Consider the following 25,936-nt stretch of genomic DNA (forward strand, 5'->3'; position numbering starts at 1 on the left):
AACCTGGCAGCTGAGAGAGGATTTTTTCCATGTCTTGCTGTTGCAGGGTCAGACCTGCTCACAGCTCCAGATCACTACACTATATTTAATGCAGAATTTTTTGCAAAGCTCACAAAAGGCAGGGGCTACAGGAAAGGAGTTTGTCCTGCTGGTAGTTTCCTGCTTAGGCATTGTAGCAGAGACATTGTTCTCTCAGTTCTGGAGGCTACACTGAAATTCAAACTGTTTTCCTCTCGGAGATGAACATTTCAGGCAGGATCAGAAATGAGCACAGGATCCTGGGCAGGGCTGAGCCTTCCCTTGGGGGTGGGCACTCTCCTGTCCCAGCCCTTGGCTTTTCTGCAGGAGGGCTCCTGTCCTGCTCTGTCCAGCACAGCTGCACCTCTGGGCTGGCACAGGGGACACTTCACAGAGCTGACCTTGGAAACAACATTGTCCTGCTCTCATCACTGCACATGTATTTGGGGGTGTGTTTTTTAATATTTGTTTGTGTGAAATCAAAGTGAATGCAGCACAAGGTAAAGAGTAGGGCAGATGGGAAACAGGCTAAAGAACTCTGCAACTCTCCTGGTTCTGCTTGAAACCACAGAGAGCTGAGCCCTTTTGTCTCTTGTCTTTTCTAAAGATTCTTTACATTTTCAGCAATAAAAATGAGAATTTTTACTCCTAAAAGGAACACTATGCAGATTTAATGGTGGAACATATCTAACAGAAGAATTATTCTAAAGACAATAGAAACCTCTGTTCTGCAGAGCACGCTATTGTGAGTAAGGGGGTCAGAAATGGAACTTGTCTATTAAAGGTGGGTTACATCTGACATCCCTTGTGATCATCAGAGCTGTCACAAACCAGCTCCATGTTGCCACTGCAGCAGAGCAAAGCTGAGCCCTTGGCAGCACATGGCCAGAATTCTTGCTGTTCACACCACTCTGAGCCAGTATAAGGGAAATACAAATGGTTTGGGGGGATTACTATGAAAGATGGAGTATCTTTGCTGAGAGGGGTATCTCCTAATTGTTCTGTGTCTTTTTCTTTTCTTAACAGACCCTGTGCTAGGGAACAGCAAATGTCCAACAGCAGCTCCCTCACCCAGTTCCTCCTCCTGGCATTCACAGACAGGCGGGAGCTGCAGCTCCTGCACTTCTGGCTCTTCCTGGCCATCTCCCTGGCTGCCCTCCTGGCCAACGGCCTCATCCTCAGCGCCGTAGCCTGTGACCACCACCTGCACACCCCCATGGGCTTCTTCCTGCTCAACCTCTCCCTCACAGACCTGGGATCCATCTACACCACTGTCCCCAAAGCCATGCACAATTCCCTCCGTAACACCACAGCCATCTCCTACACAGGATGTGCTGCACAGGCCTTTTTCTTTCTATTCTTCATCTCAGCAGAGTTTTCCGTCCTCACCATCATGTGCTACGACCGCTACGTTGCCATCTGCAAACCCCTGCACTACGGGACCCTCCTGGGCAGCAGAGCTTGTGCCCACATGGCAGCAGCTGCCTGGGCCACTGGCTTTCTCAATGCTCTGCTGCACACAGCCAGTACATTTTCCCTGCCCCTGTGCCAGGGCAATGCCCTGGGCCAGTTCTTCTGTGAAATCCCACACATCCTCAAGCTCTCCTGCTCACACTCAGGCTACCTCAGAGAACTTGGGCTTCTTATGTTTAGTACCTGTTTAGGGTTTGGTTGTTTCATTTTCATTGTTTTCTCCTATGTGCAGATCTTCAGGGCTGTGCTGAGGATCCCCTCTCAGCAGGGACGGCACAAAGCCTTTTCCACGTGCCTCCCTCACCTGGCCGTGGTCTCCCTGTTTATCAGCACTGGCGTGTTTACTTACCTGAAGCCCCCCTCCATCTCCTCCCCATCCTTTGATCTGGTGGTGTCAGTTCTGTACTCAGTGGTGCCTCCAGCACTGAATCCCCTCATCTACAGCCTGAGGAACCAGGAGCTCAAGGATGGCCTGAGGAAACTGATAACTGGGTGTTTTTCAGAAGCAACAAACTCTCTGAGATGGTTTGAATGATAACGGACAATCCAGTTTGTGGGTACAAAGCTGAATACTTTATTTGACATAACTTTAGCTATATAGAGAGTTTTGGGAAAGCAGGGTAAGCATTCCATTGATGGTTGGGGTTAAAGGTCTAGGAAGATATTTTTCTTTAAACAGATAAACAGATATTTCTTTCCATTTCGGGTATATAAAAGCTGTACATTACCTTGAAAAAAGGGCCTTCTTGCTACAGAATTTTCACTTGTAGTATTGAAAGTAAAGCTGCACTTAAATCACAAACACAATGCAGATGGGGGCAAACAGAGTGATAAAACAGATTTACCTCTGGAGTCTAGAAGTCAACTTAATTAAAAGATACTATAAGAATATAAGAGAGTAAATATAAACAGGCTTCCCTGTGTTTAAATCTCAAGGTTTCTGGCTAAGATAACTTCTTATGTCTGCTGTATCATTAAGAATTCCTACCACAACACATATCTTCTCTATTTTTTGCTCCTGGTGGGGATGTTATTTTTGTGAGAATTTGTTCAAATCAAAAATCTTTATGTATAAATATGCATATAAAAAATGTATATAAAAAACATTTTCAATTCAGTGTTTGCCTTTCTAGCCTGGCCCAGAGGCTGTACAAACTGGGAATTGACTCACTGTGTGCTTAAGCCAAATAAAGAACTCTGCATTGGCTTGTCTGCCTGACATCTTTCCTCTCTGACTTCTCTGCAGCTGCAGGGTCGGTGCCTCTGTGCAGAGCTGGGCCAGAAAAGAGTCCCAGCAGAGCAGCACTGCCAGGGAGCAGCAGCCCTTCTCCTCCATGGCCTCCTCTCCCTTCCCTTCCACACTGTCCTGCAGAGCCCTGTGTTGTTGGAGGCCTCAGTGCTCTGGCAGTCGGTGCCAGTCCTGCTGCAGGACTGTCCAGGGACTGCAGGCAGGGACAGCCACGGGCACTGCTGGCACAGAGCTGACCTCTGCAGCAGTACTGCCATCCTGCAGGGGCATCTCCTCAGACCAGGGCCTGAAAGCTTCCATCTGCTTTCCACTTTGCTCTCCAGGATGTGCCCAACACAATGCCCTGTAGAGGAAAACAGCAGTGACCAGCACAAGGGGGGGAGTGCCCAGGGTGGGGGCACCCAGCAGTGCCCTGGCACAGCCAGCGCCGCTCCCAGCACTGGCCTCTCACCCCAGGCCATTGGGCTTGTTCTTCCCTCCAAGGAGGGACAGCAAATGACCAGCTCAGGGGTCCATGTTTGCACTGCATGCACAAGACATGCCCCTGTGTCACGGCTTGGGGCTGGGGGGTGGAAGGCTCAGACAAAGCTGATGGCAGAAGCCGTCTCGTTGAGCTACGAGGGGCAGAAAGGACCCCCTTGCTTTGCAAATTCCTTCTCAGAGAGGAGCCTGGGGGTGACTGGATCCAATCTCAGGCTCAGATTTTGGGTTCAATTGAAGGAATTCTAGAGGTGTGATTCAATCACTTTGTCCTGCAGGTTTTAGTGATGGCAAATCAGAAATATTTCAATAAAATTAATTATTTATTATGACAAATGAACAGACAATTGATCAGACAAGTGAACAGATAAATGACCTTAAAGAGAATTATTTCCTGCACAGTATAAAAGCCAAAACCTCCTAGCAGTATAGTGTAAGATAGGACAGTGGAGTCTATCAAAGTCATTCTATTAAAGCAATTGGATCAAAGACAGCAAAAAGAAACGATCCTGAAGCAGAGATTGAGGTAACTCACCCCACAATGACAGGGGGTAGTTCTCTCTCTTTCACTTAACCCCTGGGCAGTGACCATGAAGAGCTGTCCCTGCTTCATGGCAGAAGCTCCACACACTTCAAGGAAGTCTGTGGAAGAATCTGCCACATGACAGTTGGACGGGGCTTTTATAGTTATCAAGGGTTTGACTGCCAGACATATTTGCAGGCCAGGGAGCAGCTTATCTGTCAAATCCTGCTTCAGAAAGCAGGATGTGTGTTTGAAGTTTCATGAAGCATTTTGGGTTTAGCATAATTCAACATTAAAAACAGCACCTTGACACCAGCAGTAACTCATCACAGAGAGTGTGCATTGTTTGCATTCTCTGACCATTGTTTAGGTATTATCTGAGCAGAGCATCCTGCCAGAAATGGCCCCTTGATTCCATGAGGTTGCAAAGACTCTCAGGGTTCCTTTAGTTCCTTGAGGCCCTGCAGTGTCACAATGGCCCCTTGATTCCAGGATGTTCCAAAACATCCCAGGGTTCCCTTGGCTCCAAGAGGCTCCCCAGTGTCCCACCGGCCCCTGGATTCCAGCAGGCCCTGCAGTGTCCCAATGGCCACTGGGTTCCAGGAGCCACAGCGGCTGCCGCCGGCGTCTGTGCCCGGAGCCGCCGCTCCCACGGGGCTGCCGCACTCACCGCCGGGGTTGCCGCTCGCGCAGCCGCCGCTCTGCCCTGGCTGCACCGGGACCCGGCACCGCCTCGGGCCTGCGCTGCCGCCTCAGCGGCCACAGGGACACAGCCATGGGGGACCTTTGCTCTGACACTGATGGGCCTGGCTTTGTTCTGCTTGGGGCTGGGCTTTAGGAAAATTGCTGTTCATTTTCATGCTCCACTGGAACAGCTCCTGAATTCCAAAGGTTTCCTAATCCAGGGGAGGGGTTTCTATGGCATCGGAGGTGCCGCCCCTCGGGACACATTGTCAATAAATCATCCAGCTGACTGGGATGGGTGTAAGAACTGGGGAACACAGGATAATCAGTCATCGCCTAAAAACCTTGGAACATTCCCTGCCTGAATCATAACCCAAATGGAACAGTTTGGATGCAATTCCCAAATAGTTTGGAAACTCCAGTCATTCCTGACACCAGGATGGAAATTCAGCAGATCACTAAAGCCAGTCACCTTGGGAGCCCACAACCAGCGGGGCTGAGGGAGGCCCTGGCAGCTCCCCAGCACCTCCCTCTCAGTGGGACACCTCTGGCAGCCTCTCCCAGCTCGGGAACCCTCCAGTTTGCAACACTCCAAAGACCCTCCCTGATGCCCAGGACAATTCTGATCCCCCTCAACAAACACTCCTCCAGCTGTGACCCTTGTCTGCTGGAAAACACAAAGGGATTTGGGGCAGTGTTTCCCTGACGACAAGGAGAATTTGGGAGAGGGACCTTTCCACACCCAGTTATTGATGTGTCCACACATCTCTGCCTGGGTGTGGGTGTGAATTGACTGTGGTGTGAATGTTGTTATTGTGAATCTGTAATTCAGTCACTGTTAAAATTGTAGCAAATGCTATTGAATCACTTGATAATTGTTCAATTGGTGAATAATTAATTGCTACTAATCTCTTTTGCCCCCTTATCTTTGGATCCAAATCCTTTCCGCCCTGACCCTCTTGTATCCCAAGGCTCTGTGTAAATCATTCCCTTTCATCAAAAAATATATATTTTTTGTGACGTCCACTTTAAAATTTTCCTCTTTAGCTAAACTACAAAAAAACTCTAATTAGTTGTTTATGTCTTGAAGACATGAAGACAATTAAAGGAAGACAAATAATTTGTTTCTCAGTGTTTTATTGGGTCCCACAGTGTGTTTGGAGCTGCATCAGCTGTCAGTCCAAGATGGGCCATGTCAGAACTGGTGAGGTTGGGGGGTGAGGAGCAAGGTCAATCATTCCGGGTCAGTGTGGATCTCCTGAGGAGACATTCAGCATCAAGATCACTTGGAGAACACCTCTATCACCTCTTCTCTGAACTAAAAAATAGCCATCATTGAATTAAAACAAAAAAAGGACAAACTTCAAAGACTTGTTTTGAAACTGCTTTGAAACAATTAAAAGAAGACAAAGAGATCCTGAGGGATTTCTGCATTTTAATGAGCCCCACAGTGTGTTTGCAGCCCAGCCCATGATCCTGAGGTGCTGAGAGAAGATTGAAGCAGCTGCTGAAGAAGTCAGAAGCCAAACTGCAAGTGCCTTGAAGCATTGCTGGGCCCCACTGAGGGCAGGCACTGCCAAAGCCTCCCCAGGGACTCCTTGGAGCAGCTCCTTGGAGGCCAGGAGTGCAGGCAGACAAAGGCTCTGGGCAGGCCCCTGCAATGCTGAGCAAAGCCTGCCTTGGTTTTGTGGAGCACAAAGGCCAAGGCCTGAGCCCCAGGCCCTGGCCCAGCAGATCCTGTCCCTCCCGGCTGGCTCAGGGCTGTTTGGGGGGCACTGGGATGGGAGGGGGAGGAACAACAAAGGCCCAAAACTGGGCAACCCCTGCCAGGCTCCTGAGGGAGGGGCGAGGCAGAACCCAAGTGCAGAACCTGCCAGGCAAGTGTCTTGTGGTGGCCTGAGTGGCAGAGGCAGCTGCCAGAGGCAAGGGGACAAAGGCCTGGGTGCCTTTGGGCCTTGCAGCCCTGCCAGAGCCCTTGGCCATCTCTCCTGCAGGCTGTCCTGCCCTGGCCCTGCTGCTGCTCTGGCCTTGCAGGCTGCACACACCCCTCCTGCTTTCCCACCCCCTCCCAGCAGCATTTCTAGACCCTCCCTGATGTCTCTGCACCAGCTCTGGCTGTTGCCATGTGCACTTGGCCTTCTGAACTTGGATCCTGAGCCCCTGTGCCACAGGACATCCCTGCCAGAGCCCAGGCCCTTCTCCTGGGGGTCACTGCAGAGCTGAGCAGACCCAGGTCACCTCCCATTCCTCTGCCAACCCCCTGGGCCTGCTCTGGGCCCTCCAGGTCCTTGCCCTGCTCCCAAGGGCTGTGGGGGTGCTGAATGGTAAGGGCTTGGGGTTTAGAGCTCAGGGTGGGGATTAGGCAGAACTTTGGGAGGTTTGTTGTTCTGCTGGCAGTGTCTGGTTCATGATTAGGGGAAGAGATTTTTAGGCTGGGTTAGGATTAAAGCTTGGTTTTTCATACTGGTAATACAGGTTTGGGATTAGGGTGGGCATTGGAGGACAAATAAGAGTGTGGAGTTCTGGGTTTGGGCTTTTTCTGGCTTGGAATTAGAGCAGTGGTGTCCCAGTTAGAACAACTGGGACCGATTCATCACTGGATAGGTATAGCCCAAACCTGTGTATTCTATGGACCTCCATGCCATTTCCCAGAAACTCTTGTCAAGGGGGGGGGGAGGGCCTGCCTGTGGGGGGATGTTCCTGTCCTCATACCCTTTTATGGAATTCCCCTATCTGAGCATCCTCATACCCTTTTATGGAATTCCCCACTCTGAACATTCTCATACCCTTTTATGGAATTCCCCGCTCTGAGAGAAGGATTGACCATTCCTTTTATGGAATTCCCTGCTCTGAGGGAAGGATTGACCATTCCTGCCTGAACTGGAGAATATATAAACCTGGAGTTTCAGAACTTTTCTACCACTCGTGGGATCCAGAGGAGAGGAAGACTGCAGCTCATCGCTCTCAACCAGACTGAGACCACCAGCCTCAACTGGACTGCAATCACCACTTTTGACCAGACTGCAGCAGCTCTCCCACCAGCAGGTTTTTTCCCTTCTCCCTTTACTTTGGACTCGGGGGGGAGGGGGGGGCCCAAGGAACACCACTCTGTCCATGCCCCAGGGTGCTGGGTTATACATTTGGGTTTTGTGGGTTAAGACCAATTGTTAGTTTGTATAATTGTACTTATTGTATTATTTTAATAATTTGTTATTCTGACTTATAATCTCTCCTTTGAGTTGAGTTCATTTCCCCTGCTGGTTAACTTGGGGGTGGGAGGGGTGGCTGAGGGGAGTGGGGAGAGCGGGAGCGGGGTTGCCGTGGGGGTACCTCGGTGTCCTCATGCCTTGATTCCTGGAGAGCGAGGGAGGCTGGAGATAGGGAGGAGCTTCGAGAGCCCTGAGAGCCTGGAGAGGGGGGGCACGGAGAAGGGGAAGCCTGGACAGTGGGGACCCCTGGGGTCCCCTAGGACAACAAAGTGGAGAACCTGATGAGGGGGAATTTCTAGGAATGCGGCATCCCGAAGGCGAGAATCAGAGGAGAAGGGAGCCTTGGGACCCCCAACACTCCCAGCATCTCTAGGTAGAACCCCCAGCATCCCAGACAGGGGAGACTCTCTGAACCCTAGAGGGGGGAAACCAGAGAAGGGGAAATCTTAGGAGAATTTTTTTGGGCTCATCTTCATATTTTAGAGTATTTTTTAGGTGAATCTTTTTTCAGTTTGGGGGGGCAGGAGTCTTCTCACTATTTCTTATAGGCTTTTGCCTGAATCTCGATGATTTGGGGTTTTCTGGGTTGATCCTTGGTGTTTTGGAGGTTTTTATGGTCACAGGATGTCCGGTGAGTTCTAGAGATGGACTTGGGCAGGAGGAACCCCCAAGCCCAAACGCTCAGCCCTTGTTTTCCCCCCATCAGGATTTGTCCTTCCCAAAGCTCGGGCGGATGGAGGAGGAGGCTGGGAGGAAGAGGAAGATGCCTTGGGCCCCCCAGGCAGGTGAGGAGGAAGTCAGTGTCCCTTTGGGCGGGTGTTGTGCTGGCTCTGTCAGCCCAGCATGGCCCCGGCTGCAGGACAACCCCGCTGGCGCCGCCGTCCTGCCGGGGCCGGAGTTGGGGGGATGTCCTTGGCCTTCCCTGTGGGCCGGAGGCAAATCCCCTGCCTGTCCTTCTTGCTTCCTGCCCCAGGCCCCGAGCTGAGGACGGAGAGCCCGGAGGACAAATCCCCCCGTGAGACCCTGGTGGGAGAGGCCGTTTTGAAGGGCTCCCCGGTGCAGGAAGGCAGCGGGGAGGAAAAGGGCCGGAGATCCCCCCGCAGGAGGGGCTCCAAAGCCAGCCCAGGGTGTTCTGAGGAGGAAAGAGCCAGCCTGTGCTGGGAAGGCGGCCGGAGCTTGAGGGGGAGCTCTGACCTGGTGGTCCCTGAGCAGCCTCCCAGCAGAGAGAAGCCCTTCAGGTGCTTGGAATGTGGGAAGAGCTTCAGGGACAGCTTCAACCTGATCCGACACCAGCACATCCACACTGGTGAACAACCCTACATGTGTGGGGAATGTGGGAAGAGGTTTATGAACAGCTCCCACCTCCTCACCCATCGTTGCATCCACACTGGAGAACGGCCCTACACGTGTGGGGAATGTGGGAAGAGGTTTATGACCAGCTCACATCTCTGCAGGCATGAGCAGACACACACGGATGAGAGGCCCTTCCGCTGCACCGACTGTGGGAAGGGCTTCAAGCGGAACTCCCACCTTGTCACCCACCGGCACATCCACACCGGGGAGAGGCCCTACAAGTGTGGGGAGTGTGGGAAGAGCTTCACCCACAGCTCTAACTTGACCAGACACCAACGGACCCACCGGGGTAATAGAAGCCCTGTGAGTGCCCCAACTGTGGGAAGAGCTTCAGCCACTGCTTCCACCCCAAATTTACCCCCTAATGCTGAGGCAACCTCTGGAATTCAAGGACTGTCAGTCCATCCCTTTCCACCAGAAATGGCCAGTCCCCTTTCCCAGGGGCAGCTTCTTCCAACAGGACCCTTCTTGGGGGGAGTGTGGAGATTCCTGCCTTGGCTGGGGACCCCCCAATGTCAGTGCTGGAGGTTGAGAGCAGAGACCTCCCCACCAGCGTTGGTCTGGGGGAGTTCCATCCATCTCTAATTAAGAATTATTGCTTTTGTGTCAACTTTAGTCGAATTGTTTCAACAATTGCTTTAGTGTAGAGCACTGTCCTATCTTATCCTGTAGTCCTGGTAGATTTAGTGTGTATATTGTGCACTAATTGTGATGAAGATCTTTTGTCTGATCATTTGTATCTCTAAATAAATTCATTTCTAGCAATAGATCTGATTTGCCATCATTAAAACCTGGGGGACCAAAGTGATTCAGTCACACCTCTGTAATTCCTCTAATCTGAAACTGTTGGCATGATCCAAGGCTGAGATTGGATCCAGCAGCCCCCAGCACCCCACAGTAAATTGAGAGTTCAGGGGGGCCACCTCCCTTTCCCACCCCTTTGTGTCCAAATACCCCCATGAGACCATCTGACCCACCAGACCACCCCCCCTTTTCCACCCTTCTCCCTGTTTCTCCCATTTTCCCATTGTCCTCTTAATCCTCATTTTCCCCTCCAAACAGTTTTTGGGCTCCCAACCCCCACTTTTTGCCCCCTCTCCTGTGGATGCTGAAGGAGAAAATGAGGCTGCACACACAGAGTTCCATTGCGGGACTTGTCCACCCATCTTTCCGATGTCCCCCTTTCATTGGGGTTCCTTTGGAAACAGCGCCTGGGCTTTGTCTTTTAGTCCACCAGAATTCCCAGCATGGCCCCAAAGCAGTGCCCTGATCCCACACATTCCCCTCCCCTCATGTGCTGGTGTATTGGGACGAAGTTGTGATGATATTTTTGGTCTGTGTTTGGCCTTAGCCACCTGCAGTAGTTTATAGTTCTCCCTGCCAAGTTCACTGATAAAACAGTGAATTTGGCCTTGGAGGGAGAACTTCTGTATAAACTGTGATTGGTTAATGGCTCGTCAAGGGCATTTGGAGGAGACAGTGATGATAAAGGGAGGAAGGCTCACCCCCAGACTCAATTGGGAAAGACCCCCAGGACACACATGGGGGGATTTCCAAAGTTCTCACCCATGTGCAGGAGGGGTGCACTGACATACCCAGGGGGAGGGATTGAGAACCCCTGATGGGGCAGTGCTGGCCACACCTGGGGAGGTTGTGGTCTCTCAATTAATTGTTTAAAAAGGAGATAGTGCCTTCTTGGCAAGAGCTAGCTTTACTTCAAGGACAACGTTGCCTTCTGGCAGGGACTCTTGCCAGCTTGTTAACTTATTGACTCTCCGAGGGTGCCGCTTCTGCTCTGGGTAATTATAGGTATGCTAGGTCAGTAAGATAACTTTATAGGCAACAGCTGGGTGACTGGGGAGGTCCCACTGGGGGCTTATTCCTCTCCTCGTTCCTCCCTTTTGGGTTGTTCATTTTCTTGGCCAACTTTTGTAATAAACATTGGGGGTTTTTTGTTGAGCTAGCAACGGTGTCTGTTTTTCGTGTCTGTATATCTCGGACCTTCCCTGATAAAGTAACCCCCCCTCCCTGATACACAGTGACAGAACTGGGGGTCCCAGTGTCCCAGTTGGTGTCCCCCTGTCCCAGTTGTCCCAGTGTCCCAGTTGGTGTCCCAGTGTCCCAGTTGGTGTCCCCCTGTCCCAGTTGTCCCAGTTTGTCCCAGTGTCCCACCCTGAGCAGCAGCAGCAGCCCCGGCCCGGCCGAGCAGAGCAGCAGCAGCACCCCCTGCGCCGTCAGGATCCGGTTCTTGGTGCTCTCCCTCAGCGCCAGGAACGGGGCGGGAACCGGCTCTGTGGGAACGGGACTGGGTAACTGGGAGGGACTGGGTATACTGGGAGGGACTGGGGTATACTGAGAGGGAGTGCAGGGCACTGGGTTATACTGGGAGGGCCTGGGCTATACTGGGAGGGCACTGGGTTATACTGGGAGGGACTGGAGGGCACTGGGGTGTACTGGGAGGGCACTGGGTTATACAGGGAGGGAGTGGAGGGCACTGGGTTATACTGGGAGGGTACTGGGAGGGACTCAAGGGGGATACTGGGAGTGACTGGAACGGACTGGAGTGGGACTGGGGGGCACTGGGAGGGTATCAAAGGGGATACTGGGAATAACTGGGATGGACTGGGGGGCACTGCAGGGCACTGGGATGGACTGGGGGGGCTCGTGGTAGTCCTGGGTTATACTGGAAGGGGACTGGGATGGACTGGGTTATACTGGGAGGGGACTAGGATGGACTGGGAAAGACCAGTGACTCAGATGAGACCCCCCAGCCCCCCCTGACTCCTTCTCGAGACCCCCAGGACCCTCCCGAAGGTGCCGCAGGGCTGGGGGGCACTGGGATACCCTTGGAGGGGACTGGGATGGACTGGGTTAAACTGGGAGGGACTGGGCTATACTGGTACCATGCTGGGGGCACCGGGAAGGGCCGAGTGACCCGGGTGAGACCCCCCCACGCCCCCCACTCACCGAGGACCCTGACGAAGGTGCCGCAGCTCTGGGCCGTCTCCCCCCCGGACTCCACGCGGCAGAAGAAGAGCCCGGAGTCGTTGTGGGACAGTTTGGGGAAGGTTAGGGTGGAGCTTCCCCCCCCTTCCTGCACCACCCGGTCCATCCGGCGGCCCCCCCGGGTGGCCACCACCTCCTGGGGCCAGGGGCAGCTCCGGGGGACCTCCCCGAGCCTGGGGGGACACGCCTGGAGCCAGGTCAGGGCGGTGTCGGGGGGGCCTCGGAAGTGGTACTCGAGGTTCAGGGGGGTCCCCACGGGCCCCTCGCGGGAGGGGGGGCCCCCCCACACCCGGAGCCACCCCTGGGGCGGGGCCGGGGAGCAGGAGGGGCTCGGGGGGCTCCCGGTGGTCACAGTCACGGGGGTCGGCGTCTCGGGGGGCTCCAGGGGTCATGCACGGGGCGCAGCCTTCAGGGGGGGTCTGGGAGCACTGGGAGCCTGCGGGGACAGAGGGGGGGTTAGGGGAGGTCACCAGTGCCCCCCAACCCCCATGGAGGGTGACTGACCCTGAGGGGGTCACTGGGGGTCCCTGTCCCTGCTGGGGGGGGTCTTTGGGAGTTCCCAGAACTGTGAGGGGTCATTGGGGGTCCCTCCGGGGTCTTTGGGGGTCCCCCAGACCCACCTGAAGGTCATTGGGCCCCCCCCAGCCCCTCCCAGTTCCCCCCCTTCCCCCTCCCAGTTTCAGTTCCCTGTCCCAGTTTGGGAACAGGAAATACTGGTTGGGGGGGGGGGGCGGGGGACATTTTGACACAGGTGTGGGGGACAAAACCCGATGCTAAGACCCCCTGAGACCCCCCAGACCCAAACCCTGAGACCCCCAGACCCAAATGGAGACCTTGGGATCCCTGAGACCCCCAGATCCAAATCCTGAGCCCCTCAGACCCAAACTGAGCCCCCCTGACCCAAACTGAGCCCCCCAGACCCAAACCCTAAACCTCCCTGACCCAAACTGAGACCCCCAGACCCAAAACCTGAGATCCCCAGAGCCAAACTGAGACCCCCAGACCCAAATCCTGAGCCCCCCAGACCCAAAACCTGAGATCCCCAGAGCCAAACTGAGACCCCCAGACCCAAATCCTGAGCCCCCCAGACCCAAAACCTGAGATCCCCAGACCCAAACTAAGACCCCCAGAACCAAGGCCCCCAGACCAAAACTGAGGCCTTGGGACCCCTGAGACCCCCAGACCCAAAGCCTGAGACCCCCTGACCCAAGCTGACACCCCAGAGACCCCTCAGACCCAAACTGAGACCCCCCCCCCCCAAAACTGAGACCCCCAGACACAAATCCTACCTGCGAGGAGCAGTGTTATAAGTGATCTAAAGAAATTTGCTGTTCAAATGAGAGAAAGAGTTAACAAAGTTATTATATTGTGTTAACTGCTTTGTTGGAATCACAAGTTAGAGTGTTATGCAATGCCTAACCACAAGTTCTGTAAGCTGCAAACTGTTTAACCACAACGCAATGATGATTTAGCACATTGTACTTTGAAGCTGTTTGTTCTAAGCATATTAATGGGGAGCAATACGGAGGGGTCGGCCACGAGGAGTCCGGGTGATCAACCATCATCCTGATGGAAGTTTCCAGAACCACGGCCTAATAGAGACTAATGACTTTAAAATTATTGGTGGACACCCCTCAACAATGGAGATGGCCCGTGAAAGGAGGAACCAACCCAGAGCTGGCCCGCGAAGAGGGAACCAAGCAGGATGCAGCCCGTGAAATCTCCACCAATGGACTGATGACATGACTTTGGGGGGGAGGTGGTAAAGAAGGGTATAATAAGTGCTGTTTTTGTTCCCCCTTGTGGACTGCGGCAGGAACAGGGGTTTCCTCTGGTCACCCGGATAGCCGTTTTTGCTTGTTTGTGGCATTAAAAAATCTTTTATACCTTGCAACCTAAATTTATAGCCTTGTTACCTGTCACAAGGAACAGTTTTTGGGGCAGCCTGGGCACTTCTTGGGCAGCAAAGTGCTTTCTGTGGTGGCACCTTTTGTCTGGCACGAATCTTCATTTGTATTCAATTTTTCAAAAGGTGGGACCGGCCATTGCAGAGCAGGGCTGAAAAAAGGGAACAGCAGCTCTTTCCATAAAGAGCTTCGGATTTTCCCCTTCGGCTTCAGGTGTAGTTGGTGCAGCCTGGGCACTTCATGGGCAGCAAGAGCTTTCTGTGGGGGCAACTTTTGTCTGGCAGGAATCTTCACTTGGATTCAATTTTTCAGTAAGTGGGACCAGCCATTACAGTGTAGGGCTAAAAAATGGGAACAGCAGCTCTTTCCACCAGGAAAAAATCTGGAAGCTTTGGCTTCAGGTGTACTTTGTGCAGCCTGGGAACTTCTTGGGAAGGAAGAGTTTTTTGTGGCGGCACCTTTTGTCTGGCAGGAATCTTCATTTAGAGTAAATTTTTCAGGAGGTGGGACAAGCCATTGCAGCAGGACTGAAAAAAGGGAACAGCAGCTCTTTCCACCAGGAAAAAAGTCTGGATCTTTTGACGTCAGGTGCAGTTCTTGGGGCAGCCTGGGCACTTCTTGGGCATCAAGACCTTTCTGTGGTGGCACCTTTTGTCTGGCAGGAATCTTCATTTGCATTCAATTTTTTACAAGGTGGGACTGGCCATTGCAGAGCAGGACTGCAAAAAGGGAACAGCAGCTCTTTCCACCAGGAAAAAAAGTCTGGATCCTTTGGCTCCAGGTGCAGTTGTTGGGGCAGCCTGGGAACTTCTTGGGCAGGAAGAGTTTTCTGTAGTGGCACCTTTTGTCTGGCAGGAATCTTCAGTCGGATTCAATTTTCCAGGGGGTGGGACCGGCCATTGCAGCGCAGGACTGAAAAAAGGGAACAGCAGCTCTTTCCCTGAGGAAAAAAGTCTGGATCCTTTGGCTTCAGGAGTAGTTGGTGGGGCAGCCTGGGCACTTCTTGGGCAGCAAGACTTTTTTCTAGTGGCAAATTTTGTCTGGCAGGAATATTCATTTGGATTAAAGTTTTCAGGAGGTGGGACCGGCCATTGCAGAGCAGGCCTGAAAAATGGGAACAGCAGCTCTTCACACCAGGAAAGTCTGGATCCTTTGGCTTTGAGGTGCAGTTGGTGGGGCAGCCTGGGCACTTCTTGGGGTAGATGAGTTCTCTGTGGTGGCACCTTTTATATGGCAGGAATCTTCAGTCTGATTCAATTTTCCAGGAGGTTGGACCGGCCATTGCAGCGCAGGGTTGAAAAAAGGCAACAGCAGCTCTTTCCACCAGGAAAAAAGTCTGGATCCTTTGGCTTCAGGTGTAGTTGGTGGGGCAGCCTGCGAACTTCTTGGGCATCAAGACCTTTCTGTGGTGGCACCTTTTGTCTGGCAGGAATCTTCATCTGGAGTAAAGTTTTCTGGAAGTGGGAACAGCCATTGCAGCACAGGTCTGAAAAAAGGGAACAGCAGATTTTTCCACCAGGAAAAAAAGTCTGGATCCTTTGGATTCAGGTGCAGTTCTTGGGGCAGCCTGGGCACTTCTTGGGCATCAAGACCTTTCTGTGGTAGCACCTTTTGTCTGGCAGGAATCTTCATTTGGATTCAATTTTCCAGGAGGTGGGACCAGCCATTGCAGAGCAGGGCTGAAAAAAGGGAACAGCAGCTCTTTCCACCAGGAAAAAAGTCTGGAAGCTTTGTCTTTGAGGTGAAGTTGGTGGGGCAGCCTGGGCACTTCTGGGGCATCAAGACCTTTCTGTGGTGGCACCATTTCTCTGGCAGGAATCTTTAGTTGGATTCAATTTCTCAGGAGGTGGGACTGGCATTAAAGAACAGGACTGAAAAAAGGGAACAGCAGCTCTTTCTACCAGGAAAAAATGTCTGGTACCTTTGGCTTTGAGGTGCAGATTTTGGGGCAGTCTGGGCACTTCTTGGGCAGCAAAGACCTTTCTGTGGTGGCACCTTTTGTCTGGCAGGAATCTTCATCTGGAGTAAAGGTTTCTGGAGGTGGGACCGGCCATTGCAGCACAGGACTGAAAAAAGGGAACAGCAGCTCTTTTTTACCAGGAAAAAAACCTGGATCCTTTGGTTTTGAGGTGTAGTTGGTGGGGCAGCCTGGGTACTTCTTGGGCAGCAAGAGATTCCTGTAGTGGCACCTTTTGTCTAGGAGGAATCTTCATTTGGATTCAATTTTCCAGGAGGTGGGGCCGGCCATTGCAACGCAGAGCTTAAAAAAAGGAACAGCAGCTCTTTCCCTAAGGAAAAAATGTCTGGATCCTTTGCCTACAGGTGTAGTTGTTGTAGCCTGGGTACTTCTTGGGATAGATGAGTTTTCTGTGGTGGCACCTTTTTTCTAGCAGAAATCTTCAGTAGGATTCAGTTTTTAAAAAGGTGGGACTGGAGATTGCAGGGCAGGGCAGAAAAAACGGAACAGCAGCTCTTTCCCTAAGGAAAAAAAGTCTGGATCCTTAGGTTTTGAGGTGCAGTTGGTGGGGCAGCCTGGGAACTTCTTGGGCAGCAAGACCTTTCTGTGGTGCTACCTTTTGTCTGGTAGGAATCTTCATCTAAAGTAAAGTTTTCTGGAAGTGGGAACGGCCATTGCAGCACAGGACTGAAAAAAGGGAACAGCAGCTCTTTCTACCAGGAAAAAAAGTCTGGATCCTTTGGCTTCAGGTGCAGTTCTTTCGGTAGCCTGGGCACTTCTTGGGCATCAAGACCTTTCTGTGGTGGCACCATTTGTCTGGCAGGAATCTTTATTTGGATTCAATTTTCCAGGAGGTGGGACCGGCCATTGTAGAGCAGGCCTGAAAAAAGGGAACAGCAGCTCTTTCCACCAGGAAAAAAAGTCTGGATCCTTTGGTTTTGAGGTGTAGTTGGTGGGGCAGCCTGGGCACTTCTTGGGCGGCAAGAGATTCCTGTGGTGGCACCTTTTGTCTGGCAGGAATCTTTATTTGGAGTAAATTTTCCAGGAGGTGGGACCGGCCATTGAAGAGCAGGTCTGGAAAAAGGGAACTGCAGCTCTTTCCACCAGGAAAAAAGGCTGGAAGCTTTGGCTTTAGGTGAAGTTGGTGGGGCAGCCTGGGCACTTCTTGGGCAGCAAGACCTTTCTATGGTGGCACCTTTTGTCTGGCAGGAAGCTTCATTTGGAGCAAAGTTTTCTGGAGGTGGGACCGGCCATTGAAGAACAGGTTTGAAAAAAGGGAACAGCAGTTCTTTCTACCAGGAAAAAAAGTCTGAATCCTTTGGTTTCAGGTGCAGTTCTTGGGGCAGCCTGGGCACTTCTTGGGCAGCAAGCGATTCCTGTGGTGGCCCCTTTTGTCTGGCAGGAATCTTCATTTGCATTCAATTTTCCAGGAGGTGGGACCGGCCATTGCAGAGCAGGCCTGAAAAAAGGGAACAGCAGCTCTTTCCACCAGGAAAAAGTTCTGGAAGTTTTGGCTTTGAGGTGAAGTTGGTGGGGCAGCCTGGGAACTTCTGGGGCAGCAAAGACCTTTATGTGGTGGCACCTTTTGTCTGGCAGGAATCTTCATTTGGATTCAATTTTTTAAAAGTTGGGACCGGTCATTGCAGAGCAGGGTAGAAAAAAGGAACAGCAGCTCTTTCCACCAGGAAAAAAAGTCTGGAAACTTTGTCATGGAGGTGCAGTTGTTGGGGTAGCCTGGGCACTGCTTGGGCAGGAAGAGTTTTCTGTGGTGGCGCCTTTTGTCTGGCAGGAATCTTCATCTGGAGTAAAGTTTTCTGGAGGTGGGACCGGCTATTGCAGCACAGGACTGAAAAAAGGGAACAGCATTTCTTTCCCTAAGGAAAAAAAGTCTGGATCCTTTGGCTTCAGTTGTAGTTGTTGCAGCCTGGGTACTTCTTGGGATAGATGAGTTTTCTGTGGTGGCACCTTTTTTCTGGCAGGAATCTTCAGTAGGATTCAGTTTTTAAAAAGGTGGGACTGGCCATTGCACCGCAGGGCAGAAAAACGGGAACAGCAGCTCTTCACACCAGGAAAAAAGCCTGGATCCTTTGGTTTTGAGGAGCAGTTGGTGGGGCAGCCTGGGCACTTCTTGGGATAGATGAATTCTCTGTGGTGGCACCTTTTGTCTGGCAGGAATCTTCATCTCGAGTAAAGTTTTCTGGAAGTGGGAACGGCCATTGCAGCGCAGGCCTGAAAAAAGGGAACAGCAGCTCTTTCCACCAGGAAAAAGTCTGGATCCTTTGGCTTCAGGTGCAGTTCTTTCGGCAGCCTGGGCACTTCTTGGGCAGCAAAGACCTTTCTGTGGTTGCACCTTTTGTCTGGCAGGAATCTTCATTTGGAGCAAAGTTTTCTGGAGGTGGGACCGGCCATTGAAGAACAGGCTTGAAAAAAGGGAACAGCAGCTCTTTCTACCGGGAAAAAAAGTCTGAATCCTTTGGCTTCAGGTGCAGTTCTTGGGGCAGCCTGGGCACTTTTTGGGCAGCAAGAGATTCCTGTGGCGGCACCTTTTGTCTGGCAGGAATCTTCATTTAGAGTAAATTTTGCATGAGGTGGGACAAGCCATTGTAGCAGGGCTTTAAAAAGGGAACAGCAGCTCTTTCCACCAGGAAAAAATGTCTGGTACCTTTGGCTTCAGGTGCAGTTCTTGGGGCAGCCTGGGTACTTCTTGGGCATCAAGACCTTTCTGTGGTAGCACGTTTTGTCTGGCAGGAATCTTCATTTGGATTCAATTTTCCAGGAGGTGGGACCGGCCATTGAAGAGCAAGTCTGGAAAAAGGGAACAGCAGCTCTTTCCACCAGGAAAAAAGTCTGGAAGCTTTGACTTCAGGTGAAGTTGGTGGGGCAGCCTGGGCACTTCTTGGGCAGCAAAGACCTTTCTATGGTGGCACCTTTTGTCTGGCAGGAATCTTCATTTGGAGCAAAGTTTTCTGGAGGTGGGACCGGCCATTACAGCACAGGACTGAAAAAAGGGAACAGCAGTTCTTTCTACCAGGAAAAAAAACTGGATCCTTTGGCTTCCGGTGTAGGTGGTGCAGCCTGGGTACTTCTTGGGCAGGAAGAGTTTTCTGTAGTGGCACCTTTTGTCTGGCAGGAATCTTCAGTCGGATTCAATTTTCCAGGAGGTGGGACCGGCCATTGCAGCGCAGGGCTGAAAAAAGGGAACAGCAGCCCTTTCCTTAAGGAAAAAAAGTCTGGATCCTTTGGCTTCAGGAGTAGTTGGTGGGGCAGTCTGGGCACTTCTTAGGCAGCAAGAGTTTTTTGTAGTGGCAAATTTTGTCTGGCAGGAATATTCATTTGGATTAAAGTTTTCACGAGGTGGGACCGGCCATTGCAGAGCAGGCCTGAAAAACGGGAACAGCAGCTCTTCACACCAGGAAAAAAGCCTGGATCCTTTGGCTTTGAGGTGCAGTTGCTGGGGCAGCCTGGGCACTTCTTGGGATAGATGAGTTCTCTGTGGTGGCACCTTTTGTATGGCAGGAATCTTCAGTTGGATTCAATTTTCCAGGAGGTGGGACCGGCCATTGCAGCGCAGGACTGAAAAAAGGGAACAGCAGCTCTTTCCCTAAGGAAAAAAAGTCTGGATCCTTTGGCTTCAGGTGCAGTTCTTTCGGCAGCCTGGGCACGTTTTGGGCAGCAAGAGATTCCTGTGGCGGCACCTTTTGTCTGGCAGGAATCTTCATTTAGAGTAAATTTTGCAGGAGGTGGGACAAGCCATTGTAGCAGGGCTTTAAAAAGGGAACAGCAGCTCTTTCCTCCAGGAAAAAAAGTCTGGATCCTTTGGCTTCAGGTGCAGTTCTTGGGGCAGCCTGGGAACTTCTTGGGCATCAAGACCTTTCTGTGGTGGCACCTTCTGTCTGGCAGGAATCTTCATCTGGAGTAAAGTTTTCTGGAGGTGGGACCGGCCATTACAGCACAGGACTGAAAAAAGGGAACAGCAGCTCTTTCTACCAGGAAAAAAATCTGGATCCTTTGGCTTCCGGTGTAGTTGGTGCAGCCTGGGTACTTCTTGGGCAGCAAAGAGCTTTCTGTGGTGGCACCTTTTGTCTGGCAGGAATCTTCATTTGGATTCAACTTTTTAAAAGGTGGGACCGGTCATTGCAGAGCAGGGCTGAAAAAAGGGAACAGCAGCTCTTTCCACCAGGAAAAAAGTCTGGATCCTTTGGTTTCAGGTTGTTGGGGCAGCCTGGGCACTTCTTGGGCAGGAACAGTTTTCTGTAGTGGCATCTTTTGTCTGGCAGGAATCCTCATTTGGAGTAAGTTTTTCATGAGGTGGGACCGGCCATAGCAGGGCATGCTGAAAAAAGGGAACAGCAGCTCTTTCCACCAGGAAAAAATGTCTGGAAGCTTTGGCTTTGAGGTGCAGTTGTTGGGGCAGCCTGAGCACTTCTTGGGGAACAAGAACTTTCTGTGGTGGCACCTTTTCTCTGGCAGGAATCTTCATTTGGATTCAAGTTTTTAAATGGTGGGACCGGTCATTGCAGAGCAGGGCTGAAAAAAGGGAACAGCAGCTCTTTCCACCAGGAAAAAAGTCTGGAAGCTTTGGTTTTGAGGTGCAGTTGTTGGGGCACCTGGGCACTTCTTGGGCAGGAAGAGTTTTCTGTGGTGGCACCTTTTGTCTGGCAGGAGTCCTCATTTGGAGTAAATTTTTCGGGAGGTGGGACGAGCCATTGCACAGCAGGGCTGAAGAAATGGAACAGCAGCTCTTTCCACCAGGAAAAAAAGTCTGGAACCTTTGGTTTGGAGGTGCAGTTATTGGGGCACCCTGGGAAGTTCTTAGGAAGCAAAGAGCTTTCTGTGGTGGCACCTTTTGTCTGGCAGGAATCTTCATTTGGATTCAACTTCTTAGAACGTAGGACCGGTCATTGTAGCGCAGGGCTGAAAAAAGGGAACAGCAGCTCTTTCCACCAGGAAAAAAAGTCTGGAAGCTTGGGCTTTGAGGTGCAGTTGTTGGGGCACCTGGGCACTTCTTGGGCAGGAAGAGTTTTGTGTGGTGGCATCTTTTGTCTGGCAGGAGTCCTCATTTGGAGTAAATTTTTCGGGAGGTGGGACGAGCCATTGCAGAGCAGGGTTGAAGAAATGGAACAGCAGCTCATTCCACCAGGAAAAAATGTCTGGAAGCTTTGGCTTTGAGGTGCAGTTGTTGGGGTAGCCTGAGCACTTCTTGGGGAACAAGAACTTTCTGTGGTGGCACCTTTTGTCTGGCAGGAATCTTCATTTGGATTCAACTTTTTAGAACGTGGGACCGGTCATTGCAGAGCAGGGCTGAAAAAAGGGAACAGCAGCTCTTTCCCTAAGGAAAAAAAGTCTGGATCCTTTGGTTTCAGGTTGTTGGGGCAGCCCGGGCACTTCTTGGGCAGGAACAGTTTTCTGTAGTGGCATCTTTTGTCTGGCAGGAATCTTCATTTGGAGTAAGTTTTTCATGAGGTGGGACCGGCCATTGCAGCGCAGGGCTGAAAACAGGGAACAGCAGTTCTTGCCCTAAGGAAAAAGAGTCTGGAAGCTTTGGTTTTGAGGTTCAATTGTTAGTGTAGCCTGGGCACTTCATGGGCAGCAAGAGTTTTCTGTGGCACCTTTTGCCTGGCAGGAATCTTCATTTGCATTTAATTTTCCAGGAGCTGGGCCTGGCCATTGCAGCGCAGGCCTGAAAAAAGGGAACAGCAGTTCTTTCAACCAAGAAAGAAAGTCTGGAACCTTTGGTTTCAGGTGTAGTTGGTGTAGGCTGGGCAGTTCTTGGGCAGGAAGAGTTTTTTGTGGTGGCACCTTTTGTCCGGTAGGAATCCTCATTTGGAGTAAATTTTTCAGAAGGTGTAACAGGCCATTGCAGGCCATGCTGTAAAAACGGAACAGCAGCTCTTTCCAGCAGGAAAAAACGTCTGGAAGCTTTGGCTTTGAGGTGCAGTTGTTGGGGCAGCCTGAGCATTTCTTGGGGAACAAGAACTTTCTGTGGTGGTACCTTTTGTCTGGCAGGAATCTTCATTTGGATTCAAGTTTTTAAATGGTGGGACCAGCCATTGCAGCACAGGGCTGAAAAAAGGGAACAGCAGCTCTTTCCACCAGGAAAAAAGTCTGGAAGCTTTGGCTTTGAGGTGCAGTTGTTGGGGCACCTGGGCACTTCTTGGGCAGGAAGAGTTTTCTGTGGTGGCATCTTTTGTCTGGCAGGAGTCCTCATTTGGAGTAAATTTTTCGGGAGGTGGGACGAGCCATTGCAGAGCAGGGCTGAAGAAATGGAACAGCAGCTCTTTCCACCAGGAAAAAAAGTCTGGATCCTTTGGTTTGGAGGTGCAGTTATTTGGGCACGCTGGGAAGTTCTTAGGAAGCAAAGAGTTTTCTGTGGTGGCACCTTTTGTCTGGCAGGAATCTTCATTTGGATTCAACTTTTTAAAAGACGGGGCCAGCCATTGCAGAGCAGGGCTGAAAAAAGGGAACAGCAGCTCTTTCCCTAAGGAGAAAAAGTCTGGATCCTTTGGCTTCAGGTGTAGTTGGTGCAGCCTGGGCATTTCTTGGGCAGCAAAGAGCTTTCTGTGGTGGCACCTTTTGTCTGGCAGGCATCTTCATTTGGATTCAACTTTTTAAAAGGTGGGACCGGTCATTGCAGAGCAGGGCTGAAAAGAGGGAACAGCAGCTCTTGCCCTAAGGAAAAAAAGTCTGGAACCTTTGGTTTGGAAGTGCAGTTATTGGGGCACCCTGGGAAGTTCTTAGGAAGCAAAGAGCTTTCCGTGATGGCACCTTCTGTCTGGCAGGCATCTTCATTTGGATTCAAGTTTTTAAAAGGTGGGACCGGTCATTGCAGAGCAGGGCTGAAAAAAGGGAACAGCAGCTCTTTCCCTAAAGAGAAAAAGTCTGGATCCTTTGGCTTCAGGTGTAGTTGGTGCAGCCTGGGAATTTCTTGGGCAGCAAAGAGCTTTCTGTGGTGGCACCTTTTGTCTGGCAGGCATCTTCATTTGGATTCAAGTTTTTAAAAGGTGGGACCGGTCATTGCAGAGCAGGGCTGAAAAAAGGGAACAGCAGCTCTTTCCACCAGGAAAAAAGTCTGGATCCTTTGGCTTCAGGTGTAGTTGGTGCAGCCTGGGCATTTCTTGGGCAGCAAAGAGCTTTCTGTGGTGGCACCTTTTGTCTGGCAGGCATCTTCATTTGGACTCAAGTTTTTAAAAGGTGGGACCGGTCATTGCAGCGCAGGGCTGAAAAAAGGGAACAGCAGCTCTTGCCCTAAGGAAAAAGAGTCTGGAAGCTTTGGTTTTCAGGTTCAATTGTTAGTGTAGCCTGGGCACTTCATGGGCAGCAAGAGTTTTCTGTGGCACCTTTTGTCTGGCAGGAATCTTCATTTGCATTTAATTTTCCAGGAGCTGGGCCTGGCCATTGCAGCGCAGGCCTGTAAAAAGGGAACAGCAGTTCTTTCAACCAAGAAAAAAAGTTTGGAACCTTTGGTTTCAGGTGTAGTTGGTGTAGGCTGGGCACTTCTTGGGCAGGAAGAGTTTTCTGTGGTGGCACCTTTTGTCGGGCAGGAATCTTCATTTGGAGTAAATTTTTCAGAAGGTGTAACCGGCCATTGAAGGGCATGCTGAAAAAAGGGAACAGCAGCCCTTTCCACCAGGAAAAAATGTCTGGAAGCTTTGGCTTTGATGTGCAGTTGTTGGGGCAGCCTGAGCACTTCTTGGGGAACAAGAACTTTCTGTGGTGGCACCTTTTGTCTGGCAGGAATCTTCATTTGGATTCAACTTTTTAAAAGGTGGGACCGGTCATTGCAGAGCAGGGCTGAAAAAAGGGAACAGCAGCTCTTTCCACCAGGAAAAAGTTCTGGAAGCTTTGTCTTTGAGGTGAAGTTGGTGGGGCAGCCTGGGCACTTCTGGGGCAGCAAAGACCTTTCAGTGGTGGCACCATTTCTCTGGCAGGAATCTTAAGTTGGATTCAATTTCTCAGGAGGTGGAACCGGCACTACAGAACAGGACTGAAAAAAGGGAACAGCAGCTCTTTCTACCAGGAAAAAATGTCTGGTACCTTTGGCTTTGAGGTGCAGATTTTGGGGCAGCCTGGACACTTCTTGGGCAGCAAAGACCTTTCTGTGGTGGCACCTTTTGTCTGGCAGGAATCTTCATCTGGAGTAAAGGTTTCTGGAGGTGGGACCGGCCATTGCAGCACTGGAGTGAAAAAAGGGAACAGCAGCTCTTTTTTACCAGGAAAAAAATCTGGATCCTTTGGCTTCAGGTGTAGTTGGTACAGCCTGGGTACTTCTTGGGCAGGAAGAGTTTTCTGTAGTGGCACCTTTTGTCTGGCAGGAATCTTCAGTTGGATTCAATTTTCCAGGAGGTGGGACTGGCCATTGCAGCGCAGGACTGAAAAAAGGGAACAGCATTTCTTTCCCTAAGGAAAAAAAGTCTGGATCCTTTGGCTTCAGTTGTAGTTGTTGCAGCCTGGGTACTTCTTGGGATAGATGAGTTTTCTGTGGTGGCACCTTTTTTCTGGCAGGAATCTTCAGTAGGATTCAGTTTTTAAAAAGGTGGGACTGGCCATTGCACCGCAGGGCAGAAAAACGGGAACAGCAGCTCTTCACACCAGGAAAAAAGCCTGGATCCTTTGGTTTTGAGGAGCAGTTGGTGGGGCAGCCTGGGCACTTCTTGGGATAGATGAATTCTCTGTGGTGGCACCTTTTGTCTGGCAGGAATCTTCATCTCGAGTAAAGTTTTCTGGAAGTGGGAACGGCCATTGCAGCGCAGGCCTGAAAAAAGGGAACAGCAGCTCTTTCCACCAGGAAAAAGTCTGGATCCTTTGGCTTCAGGTGCAGTTCTTTCGGCAGCCTGGGCACTTCTTGGGCAGCAAAGACCTTTCTGTGGTTGCACCTTTTGTCTGGCAGGAATCTTCATTTGGAGCAAAGTTTTCTGGAGGTGGGACCGGCCATTGAAGAACAGGCTTGAAAAAAGGGAACAGCAGCTCTTTCTACCGGGAAAAAAAGTCTGAATCCTTTGGCTTCAGGTGCAGTTCTTGGGGCAGCCTGGGCACTTTTTGGGCAGCAAGAGATTCCTGTGGCGGCACCTTTTGTCTGGCAGGAATCTTCATTTAGAGTAAATTTTGCATGAGGTGGGACAAGCCATTGTAGCAGGGCTTTAAAAAGGGAACAGCAGCTCTTTCCACCAGGAAAAAATGTCTGGTACCTTTGGCTTCAGGTGCAGTTCTTGGGGCAGCCTGGGTACTTCTTGGGCATCAAGACCTTTCTGTGGTAGCACGTTTTGTCTGGCAGGAATCTTCATTTGGATTCAATTTTCCAGGAGGTGGGACCGGCCATTGAAGAGCAAGTCTGGAAAAAGGGAACAGCAGCTCTTTCCACCAGGAAAAAAGTCTGGAAGCTTTGACTTCAGGTGAAGTTGGTGGGGCAGCCTGGGCACTTCTTGGGCAGCAAAGACCTTTCTATGGTGGCACCTTTTGTCTGGCAGGAATCTTCATTTGGAGCAAAGTTTTCTGGAGGTGGGACCGGCCATTACAGCACAGGACTGAAAAAAGGGAACAGCAGTTCTTTCTACCAGGAAAAAAAACTGGATCCTTTGGCTTCCGGTGTAGGTGGTGCAGCCTGGGTACTTCTTGGGCAGGAAGAGTTTTCTGTAGTGGCACCTTTTGTCTGGCAGGAATCTTCAGTCGGATTCAATTTTCCAGGAGGTGGGACCGGCCATTGCAGCGCAGGGCTGAAAAAAGGGAACAGCAGCCCTTTCCTTAAGGAAAAAAAGTCTGGATCCTTTGGCTTCAGGAGTAGTTGGTGGGGCAGTCTGGGCACTTCTTAGGCAGCAAGAGTTTTTTGTAGTGGCAAATTTTGTCTGGCAGGAATATTCATTTGGATTAAAGTTTTCACGAGGTGGGACCGGCCATTGCAGAGCAGGCCTGAAAAACGGGAACAGCAGCTCTTCACACCAGGAAAAAAGCCTGGATCCTTTGGCTTTGAGGTGCAGTTGCTGGGGCAGCCTGGGCACTTCTTGGGATAGATGAGTTCTCTGTGGTGGCACCTTTTGTATGGCAGGAATCTTCAGTTGGATTCAATTTTCCAGGAGGTGGGAC

General features: G+C 51.2%; 2 protein-coding genes and 1 long non-coding RNA gene across 16 annotated transcripts in view; all 3 read left to right on the forward strand.

The window, feature by feature from the left end:
• Window positions 1–1,264: 1,264 nt before the first annotated feature.
• On the forward strand, window positions 1,265–2,026 carry LOC127475023 (olfactory receptor 14J1-like; the record flags this gene model as incomplete). The annotated part of the gene is made up of 1 exon (XM_051796325.1): window positions 1,265–2,026. A coding segment is annotated over one exon (762 nt), but the record flags the coding sequence as incomplete, so codon positions are not given.
• A 6,141-nt stretch (window positions 2,027–8,167) lies between these two features.
• On the forward strand, window positions 8,168–10,353 carry LOC127475024 (zinc finger protein 239-like). The gene is made up of 2 exons (XM_051796326.1): window positions 8,168–9,249; window positions 10,341–10,353. Exons 1-2 carry the CDS (start codon window positions 8,480–8,482, stop codon window positions 10,351–10,353), a joined length of 783 nt encoding a protein of 260 aa, XP_051652286.1. The 5' UTR covers window positions 8,168–8,479.
• A 12,094-nt stretch (window positions 10,354–22,447) lies between these two features.
• The window catches only part of LOC127474986 (uncharacterized), a 35,409-nt gene continuing 31,920 nt past the window's right edge, over window positions 22,448–25,936 (forward strand). For 7 of the 14 annotated variants that reach the window (XR_007906051.1, XR_007906050.1, XR_007906049.1 and 4 more), the window contains exon 1: window positions 22,448–22,474. This is a non-coding gene — a long non-coding RNA (uncharacterized LOC127474986). Of the gene's footprint in view, window positions 22,475–23,597; window positions 23,625–25,936 lie in introns of those variants that run through there. The other 7 variants (XR_007906058.1, XR_007906057.1, XR_007906056.1 and 4 more) reach the window with 1 other exon arrangement.

This window comes from Manacus candei, unplaced genomic scaffold (assembly GCF_025592945.1).
Source record: "Manacus candei isolate 608988 ecotype Guabito, Panama unplaced genomic scaffold, ASM2559294v1 h1tg000045l, whole genome shotgun sequence".
Lineage (NCBI taxonomy): Eukaryota > Metazoa > Chordata > Aves > Passeriformes > Pipridae > Manacus > Manacus candei.

Excerpts from the sequence above, each read along its gene's own strand:
- LOC127475024 (XM_051796326.1), top strand. The coding sequence starts at position 8,480 with ATGGCCCCGGCTGCAGGACAACCCCGCTGGCGCCGCCGTCCTGCCGGG.